General features: G+C 52.3%; 1 protein-coding gene across 2 annotated transcripts in view; it reads right to left on the bottom strand.

Moving 5' to 3' along the window:
* Positions 1 to 2,513: 2,513 nt before the first annotated feature.
* Positions 2,514 to 9,489, bottom strand: part of SPATC1L (spermatogenesis and centriole associated 1 like) — a 23,536-nt gene continuing 16,560 nt past the window's right edge. For both annotated transcript variants that reach the window (XM_017847289.1, XM_017847290.1), the window contains 2 exons: positions 3,286 to 3,437; positions 2,514 to 3,069 (listed from right to left, as the gene is read on the bottom strand). In XM_017847289.1, coding sequence (XP_017702778.1) covers positions 2,743 to 3,069; positions 3,286 to 3,437 — 479 coding nt within the window. In that variant the 3' untranslated portion in view covers positions 2,514 to 2,742. The remainder of the gene's footprint in view (positions 3,070 to 3,285; positions 3,438 to 9,489) is intronic.

Raw genomic sequence — 9,489 nt, 5'->3', positions numbered from 1 at the left:
ATGACTGAATACAGAAGCTGTGTGCAGGAGAATCTGAGTTCAGTTGGGCCGGTGCCCACCTCCATCCCAGCAGGAGGAAATAGTCCCCCAGAAGCTCACTGCCCTCCTGTCTACAGATGGAAGAGCTGGTGCCCAGGGCCCAGGTGCTGCCCCAGGAGACATGGCCACACCAGCCACTTCAGGGCCACCCTCCTCACCCGGTTCCCATTTCTCCTAATTTTAATAGTATAGTAAGAAAAAGTGCAGGAATGGGCTCCACCTTCTCTGCAGGGAGCCCTTCAGAAAGTTCCATGTGTACCTGCAGCCTAGGGGGTGGCACTGCCAGGGTGGGGGTCCAGCCTCTGACCACAGGGCCCCCCCAGGCTGGCCCAGCACAGTGGATACCATGGGCCCCACTATATGGACAGAGGGTGAGCCATGGGCACCGCCCTGGCGAAAGCCCCCAGGGGCCACTCCAAGCCAAGCCCAAGATCCTGGAAGACACCAAGGCTGTCTGGGGGACCCATGGCCAGAGGCTGAGAACCCCGTTCTTCTAGAGATCCAGAGCACAGGGGCTGAATGCCACCTGCCCACCAGACTGTTCCTGTATAACCCACGTGGTTTTTGTTTTCCGGTTTATGATGCTTTGACCTCTCCGGGGCCTTACTGGCTGTGTGGAGACTGCCCTCCCAGGGCTGGCTAATTCCTAGAGACAGCAAAAGGTGCCTACAGAGCTCCCCTTTAATGCACAAGCCAACCCAACTGGAGCCTGTAAACCCAACCACCCCTTATCTGACTCACTCACCAAACCCATGTTCCTCTGCCCTCAACCACCCAGGAGCAGGATGGTGGTCAACTAGACACCACCCCATAGTCCGGAGCCCCAGGAAATTAACCTGTCCAATCCTGAACTTGCTCCTGTGCCTACCCCCCCCCGGCCTCTCTTCCCAGGGAAACCCCTATAAAGCCTCTGGCCACACTCTCCCCTCTCACCTTCCGGGTCCTGTTGCCATGGCGCCCCCCGGTGGCCCTGTGTGGCATGGTATGTGCCCTCCTGTGGTTTCAGCTGCTGGGTCTGCAGTACTTTGTGACACACTCTCCTTTAAAGTCAGGGTTCCTGTGTCTGTATCCCACCACACCCAACTGAAATAAATCCTGGTGCGTTTCATCACAGCCCTGCCTATCCCAGGCTTACTGGAAATGTCCACTCACTGGCACCGAGGGGAAGGGGGCATGGATCACCTGGCTGAGACTATGTGGCTGCAGCCCTAGGCCTGGGGCCCAAAGCTCCTGGCCCAACCACAGAGCCAGCCCAGTGCCGGTGTGGCCACAGGCCATCCCCAAACGTAAGGCCAGAAATCGGCACCCAGCCAGAGCTTCCCAGGCCAGCAGGCCCCACATCTGCGGGGGCATGAAGTTGGGCCCCCACCCCAGGATCCAGCCCATCTGCACCTGGGAGCTGAATGTCCTAGCTACCAGCCAGAATGGGGTCCCCAGCAGTCTCCATCGGGCTCTGAACTGTTTTTTGTTTGTTTGTTTGTTTGTTTTGAGACGGAGTCTCGCTCTGTCGCCCGGGCTGGAGTGCAGTGGCCAGATCTCAGCTCACTGCAAGCTCCGCCTCCCGGGTTTACGCCATTCTCCTGCCTCAGCCTCCCGAGTAGTGGGACTACAGGCGCCCGCCACCACGCCCGGCTAGTTTTTTTTTTTTTGTATTTTTTAGTAGAGACGGGGTTTCACCATGTTAGCCAGGATGGTCTCGATCTCCTGACCTCGTGATCCGCCCGTCTCGGCCTCCCAAAGTGCTGGGATTACAGGCTTGAGCCACCGCGCCCGGCCTAAACTGTTAATGTGTGACAGCCCTGCCCTCCCTGCCACTATTGCTGAGACAGTGTAGGGCCAGGCTGAGCACGCTGGCTTGTGCGGCGTGAGCCAAGACTCCCCTGAGACACGGTAAATGCCCCTTGTTCCAGGGCACTTTGGAACTGGGTATCTCCTCAGCCACAAGGTCTCGCCAATTCAGAGTGCCCGTCGTCCTGGCCTCCTGCAGGGAGATGACCCAGGGGAAGGGGAATTGATGGGTAAGTTCCCCAGCTCCCCGCTCCAGTATGGCGCAAAGTGCACCCCCACGGTCTCGGTCTCGGGGCTCCCTGGCGCTCGCCCGCCTGCGTTGCCACCGCTCAGTCATAAGGCCCTGGTTCACTGTAACGCTCGGCTGTTGCCCTTTCGAATTCTTCGAATTCTTCGCTTTTGAACAAGGGGCTGCGTTTCCATTTTGCCTGCAGGGGTGCGCAACCATCCGGCAGAACCAAATCTTTACCCCAGCTCGGCATTTGGGGAAACTCAAACTGGGACAGGACTCGTCGTCCCGGGCGGGAAAGCGGGTGGGTGCAGAGGCCCGGGGGAGGGGTGGGGGGCGGAGAAGAAAGTGGGGAGCGGGGGTCCCTGCAGGCTGCGGCTCCTTCCAGACCTCCCGCCAGGAGCACCCAGCGGCGCTTCCTGCAGGCGCCCTTCACGCCCTCAAAGAGCCAGAGGTGAAGGCAGACAAGCAAACGGAAGACTTTAATGAGGGGTGACAAGCACTCCGCAGGTGCGGGCGGCGGCGGGCTGCGGTCGGGGCCCAGCGCGGGCGGGAGAGGCGCCTGCTCCGGCCTCGCGCGCGGGGGACGCGGCCCTTTCCCCTCCGGGAGACGCGCAGGAGGCACCACGGCCTCCGGGTTGGAACAAACGCGTTTACTGCAGGCAAGGCGGTGGGCACGGGGCGGCTCACCAGGCGAAGAGGGGCTTGCTGTCCTCCTTGGAGAGCTCGCACAGGCAGTTGAGCAGCAGCAGCGAGTCGCCCAGGAACTTGGGGGGCACCACGTCGATGACCAGCTTGCGCAGCGCGGCCGGGCTGCTGTGCAGGGGGTTGGCGCGCAGGTCGGGCCGCTGCTTCAGGATGCCGTAGGTGTTGATGAGGAACTCGCTGAACGCCGGGTGCACGTCGCGGCTGTAGCCCAGCTTCTCCAGGCGCGCGCTCAGGGCCAGGTAGCGCTGCGTCAGCTCGCGCAGCTTCTTCTCGTCCACGGAGCCGTCCAGGGACTTGATGGAGGTCTGCGGGCGCAGCGCATGGATGGTGGAGGGCGAGGGGGCCTCGGGGCCCTCGGACGGGGACTTCCAGGCCCAGGGCCGATCCCTGCCCCGCCTGCCTGGGTCCCCGGGGTCCCCTCCCGCGGACAGCGCCCGGGCAGGAGTCAAGATCTGGGGGCCTCACAGGGAGGAACCAAGCGCCCCGCACCCTCCTGGCCGCGCCCTCCCCGAGGGGCGCACCTGCTTGATCTTCTCGGGGATGTTGGCCACCGTGAAGCCGTAGAGCCGCGTCACGCCGGGAAACACGTAGGCCAGGATGCGGCGGTCCAGCTGGAAGGCGATCTCGCCCACCACGCGCGCGTCCTTCTCGGCGCCCGCGAAGCTCTGGATCTCTGGGGGAGGGAAGGCCGGGGACAAGGTCAGGGGAGCGCGAGGATCCACTGCCCCAGAGGGTCCCACCCGGCCACGTGGGGGGCGGCTCCTCCATGCCCCTCCCCTCCGCCTGCCGCCACCCCCCACTGTCCGGCAAATAGAATCTGAAAGAAAAGGAGCTTCTTAAAGTGCCAAAGGGCAAGACAGGTTTCCCTTCGCCCTGTCCTCGGCTCCCCTCTGTCCCTTTGGGATGAGGCAAACCTTTTAATCTTGGGGGTGGGACTGAGCCTGCCCCAGCGCTGGCTCTGCGAGGACAGAGGAACCCAGCCCTGGAGGGGTGAGTTCGGACGGGTCACCCAGCCGGCTTGCCTGGGAGGAAGGGGACAGTCCCTCTGTCTTGGCAACCTCTGAGCCTCTGGGCACCAAAGGCTGCTTTAATGTTTATTCAGGAAAATGGCTTCATTCTTTCCCACCTCTGAGAAGATGGTCACTGGATTGGCAGGACGTTCTTTTTTTTTTTTTTTTTGAGACGGAGTCTCGCTCTGTCGCCCAGCCTGGAGTGCAGTGGCCGGATCTCAGCTCACTGCAAGCTCCGCCTCCCGGGTTCACGCCATTCTCCTGCCTCAGCCTCCTGAGTAGCTGGGACGACAGGCGCCCCCCACCATGCCCGGCTAATTTTTTGTATTTTTAGTAGACACGGGGTTTCACCATGTTTGCCAGGATGGTCTCGATCTCCTGACCTCGTGATCCGCCTGCCTCGACCTCCCAAAGTACTGGGATTACAGGCGTGAGTCACCACGCCCGGCCGGACACTGTTTTTTTTTAAGACGGGGTCTCGCTCTATCATCTAGGCTGGAGTGCAGTGGTGCCATCTCCACTCACTGCAACCTCCGCCTCCCCGGCTCAAGCGATTCTCCTGCCTCAGCCTCCCGAGTAGCTGGAACTATAGCTGCGTGCCACCACACCCAGCTAAGTTTTTGTAGTTTTAGTAGAGATGGGGTTTCACCATGTTGGCCAGGCTGGTCTTGAACTGCTGACCTCAGGTGATCCGCCCGTCTGGGCCTCCCATAGTGCTGGGATTACAGACGTGAGCCACCACGCCTGGCCCAGGATGTTCTATTTTAATTACTTCCTCGACATTACTTAGGAGTCTCCAATGTCCCCACAAAACCTGCTTCCAAACCCCCCTCCCCAGGGCAGCCTCTAATGGCATCCGAGTCCATAACAGCACATGACCTTGTCCATCTTTTCCTGAGGGACGGGAAACAGTATCTCATTTGCATTTCACTAACGACTAGTGATTTGAGCATCTTCTCACGTGCTTATTGGCCATTTATATACTGTATCTTCTTTGGAGAAATATCTATTCAGGTCCTATAGCGATTTTTCATTGGATTGTTTGTCTTCTTACTGTTGAATTGTCAGAGTTCTTAAACATTCTGCATACTAGTCCCATTTCAAATGCACAATTTACAAATGTTTTCTCCCATTCTCTGGGTTGGCTTTTCATTTTTTTGAAACTGTCCTTTGAAGCACAAAAGTTTGTTTTTTCTTTTGTTTTACTTTTGATGAAGTCCAATTTGTGTCTCCCTTTGCTCATGCTTTTGGTGTGCTAAGAATCCATTGCCAAATGCAAGGTCACGAAGATTTACCCCTATGGCTTTTCTATGAGTTTTCTGGCCTCAGCTCTTTGGGGCCTCTTAGGTCTTTGATCCATTTTGAGTTAATTTTTGTATGTGCTATGGAGTAAGGCCCAGCTTCATTCTTTGGCATGTGGATACCTCCTTGTTCCAGCACCACTTGTTAAACAGTATTCTGTCCCTACTGAACTGTCTTGTTGGAAACCATCTACGTACGGGTTTATTTCTGACCTTCCAATTCCACTGCATTGATCTGTATCCATCCTTATGGCAGCACCACAGTCTTGGTGACTGTAAGTTTTACAGTCAGTTTTGAAACCTGGGAATGTTGTTCTCCTTTTCCAAGATCGTTTTACCTATTCTGGTTCCTTACACTTCTACATGGTTTTAAGTTTCTGCTTGTCAGTTTCTATAAAGAAGCCACTGGGATTCTAATTGGGATTGCATGAATCTGTAGATCCAATGTAATCCATATCAAAATTATTGATTATTAAACAATATAAAGTTTTCCAATCTGTTAACACAAGATGTTTTTCTGTTTATTGACTTTTATTTATTTTTTGTTTGTTTTTTGGAGAAAGGGTCTCGCTCTGTCACCCAGGCTGGAGTGCAGTGGCATGATCTCAGCTCACTGCAACCTCTACCTTCTGGGCTCAAGTGATCCTCCCACCTCAGCCTCCTGAATAGCTGGAACTACAGGCATGCACCATCACGCCCAGCTAATTTGGGGGGTGGGGGGTTGGTAGAAATGGGGTTTTGCCCTGTTGCCCAGGCTGGTCTTGAACTGCTGGGCTCAAGAGATCTGCCCATCTCAGCCTTCCAAAATGCTGGGATTACAGGTGTGAGCCACCGTGCCTGGTCATTGATGACTTCTTCATTCCTTTCAATAATGTTTGTAGTTTTCACTGTATTCCTTTCCCAATCACTTTTCAAGACTGCAGAAGAGGTAAGTCAACGTGCAGAAGAGGTAAGTCAACGTGCAGAAGAGGTACGCCAACACACTACACAGAAGTGTGTTAGAGCCAATAAGGGGTGCGGAGGAGCAGGTGTAATCTCCTCCTTCTGTATCAATGTATTTCTGTCATCAAGAATCAAGCTCTTGGCCAGGTGCAGTGGCTCACGCCTGTAATCCCAGCACTTTGGGAGGCCGAGGTGGGTGGATCAGGAGATCAGGAGTTTGAGACCAGCTTGGCAAACATGGTGAAACCCTGTCTCTACTAAAAATACAAAAATTAGCCAGGTGTGGTGGCAGGTGCCTGTAATCCCAGCTACTCGGGAGGCTGAGGCAGGAGAATGGCTTGAACCTGGGAAGTGGAGGTTGCAGTGAGCCAAGATCGTGCTACCGCACTCCAGACTGGGCAACAGGGCGAGACTCCATCTCAAAAAAAAAAAAAAAACCGGAATCAAGCTCTTTCTCTCATCCCCCGCCCCCGACCAAGGCATAAATTAGGTATAAGAAACATGCTACAGGTGAGAAATGATTCTAGTATAGGTTCTAGAAATGATTTCTAGTCCAACCTGTGCTCTGTAAGATCCAGCCAAAAACCTATTCTTCAAAGAAAAAAGGCCATACATTGATAAACCTGTAGCCAGACTTAGGGGAAAAAAGAAAGAAGACAAAAATTACCACTAACGGAAATTAGAGATGCCACTACCGCAGATTCTACAGACATAAAAAGGATAATAAGGAAGTATTAGCCATGACTTTATGCCAATAACTTTGACAACCTAGATGAAATTGATCAATTCCTTAAAAGACACAAACTACCAAAGTTCACTCAAGAAGAAACACGTAATCTGAATAGCCTTCTATCTGATAACCTTACAGGTCACATTTGACAGGAAACAGACTTCCAAACTGGCCTTGGGAAAGCCTTGTGATTGATGATCCCTGAGAAAAGAATCTTATCACGATTCCCTCAGATTGCTGATGTGCTGATTAATGCACTGAAAGACGCTGATTTATTCCTGAATCATAAAGGTTTACTGACTGTCTTGCACAGAGACGTGTTGGCCTGTATGTTGTCATCTGTAGCCAATGCTTGTAACCTCTGTGTTGTACCCTCCAAAGAAAGGGCAACATGAGTATGAGGAGTCCTTTCCCTTCTCCTAGCCTCTCCTATAGAAGTCTTCTGACTTAGATTCCAGAACACTCTTAGCTTTGTTGGTGTGTTCCCATGGGTTGATTCTCACATTTGGCTTCCAACAAATCTTTATCGAATTATTTCTGTCTCAACAGCCTTAATTTCTGTTGATATTATCAATAAAATGGAATTTGTAGGGGAAAAATGTTCCTATAGAGACCATTCAAGGTTCAGGTAGTTTCAGCAGTGAATTCTACTACTTAAGGAATAAATAAATAACACCAAGTCAACACAAACTCGTCTAGATAAAGAGGAGGGAAGATCACAAAACAATGAGAAAACAAATAACAAAATGGCAGGAGTAAGTCCTTATCAATAATAACTTTGAATGTAAATAGGCCGGGCGCAGTGGTTCATGCCTGTAATCCCAGCACTTTGGGAGGCTGAGGAGGGGGTGGATCACTTGAGGTCAGGAGTTCAAGACCAGCCTGGCCAACATGGCAAAACCCTATCTCTACTAAAAATACAAAGATTAGCTGGGCGTGGTGGCATGTGCCTGGAATCTCAGCTACTCAAGTGGCTGAGGCATGAGAATTGCTTGAACCCAGGAGATGGAGGTTGCATTGAGCCAAGATTATGCCACTGCACTCCAGCCTGGGCATCAAAGTGAGACCTTGTCTCAAAAAAAAAAAAAAAAATTACAGCACCGTCAAATCGATGAATGATGGTGTGTGAGTTTGGTCAAAAACAGGCTTGGCACGGTGGCTCACGCCTGTAATCCCAGCACTTTGGGAGGCTGAGGTGGGCGGATCACGAGGTCAGCAGATTGAGACCATCCTGGCTAACATGGTGAAACCCTGTCTCTACTAAAAAATATAAAAAATTAGCCGGGTGTGGTGGCGGCACCTGCAGTCCCAGCTACTCGGGAGGCTGAGGCAGGAGAATGGCGTGAACCCAGGAGGCGGAGCTTGCAGTGAGCTGAGATCGCGCCTCTGCACTCCAGCGTGGGCGAGAGACCGAGACTCTGTCTGGGGGAAAAAAAAAAAAACAAGAAACTTTGAATGTAAATAGACTAAACTCTCCAATCGAAAGACGGAGGAGTGGCTGAATGGATTAAAAAAAAGACCCAACCATCTATTGCCTACAGGAAACACACTTTGCCTATAAAGACACACATAGACTGAAAATAAAGGGATAGAAAAAGATATTCCATGCAAATGAGAACCAAAAAAGAGCAGTAGTAGCCAAACTTCATCAAAGCGGATTTCAAGACAAAACTATAAAAGAGACAAAAAAGGTCATCATATAATGATAAAGGGGTCAATTCAGCAAGTGGATATAACAGTTGTAAATATATATGCACCCAACACTGGAGCACCCAGATATGTAAAGCAAATATTACTAGAGCTAAAGCGAGAGACAGACCCCAATACAATAGTAACCAGAAACTTCAAGACCCATTTTCACCCTTGGCAGATCGTTAAGACAGAAAATCAAAGGAATATCAGACTTAATTGATACTATAGACCAAATGAACATAATAGATATTTACAGAACATTTCATCCAACAGGTGCAGAATATACATGCTTCTCGTAAGCACATGGATCATTCTCAAGGATAGACCATATGTTAGGCTACAAAACAAGTCTTTAAAAATCAAACAATTGGCCGGGCACGGTGGCTCAAGCCTGTAATCCCAGCACTTTGGGAGGCCGAGATGGGCGGATCACGAGGTCAGGAGATCGAGACCATCCTGGCTAACGTGGCAAAACCCCGTCTCTACTAAAAAATACAAAAAAACTAGCCGGGCGAGGTGGCGGACGCCTGTAGTCTCAGCTACTCAGGAGGCTGAGGCAGGAGAATGGTGTAAACCTGGGAGGCAGAGCTTGCAGTGAGCCGAGATCCGGCCACTGCACTCCAGCCTGGGCGACAGAGCGAGACTCCGTCTCAAAAAAAAAAAAAAAAAAAAATCAAACAATTGATATTATATCAAGCATCTTCTCTGACCACAATGGTATAAAATGAAATCAATAGCAAAAGGAATTCTGGAAACTATACCAACACATAGAAATTAAACAATACAGCCGGGCGCGGTGGCTCAAGCCTGTAATCCCAGCACTTTGGGAGGCCGAGATGGGCGGATCACGAGGTCAGGAGATCGAGACCATCCTGGCTAACACGGTGAAACCTCGTCTCTACTAAAAGAATACAAAAAACTAGCCGGGCGAGGTAGCGGGCGCCTGTAGTCCCAGCTACTCGGGAGGCTGAGGCAGGAGAATGGCGTAAACCCAGGAGACAGAGCTTGCAGTGAGTTGGGAACCCGCCGCTGCCCCCCAGCCTGGGCAAC

Source organism: Rhinopithecus bieti, unplaced genomic scaffold, assembly GCF_001698545.2.
Source record: "Rhinopithecus bieti isolate Rb0 unplaced genomic scaffold, ASM169854v2 scaffold_29990, whole genome shotgun sequence".
Lineage (NCBI taxonomy): Eukaryota > Metazoa > Chordata > Mammalia > Primates > Cercopithecidae > Rhinopithecus > Rhinopithecus bieti.
Note: the sequence above shows the minus strand (reverse complement) of the source record. Positions and strands in the feature narration are given on the sequence as shown.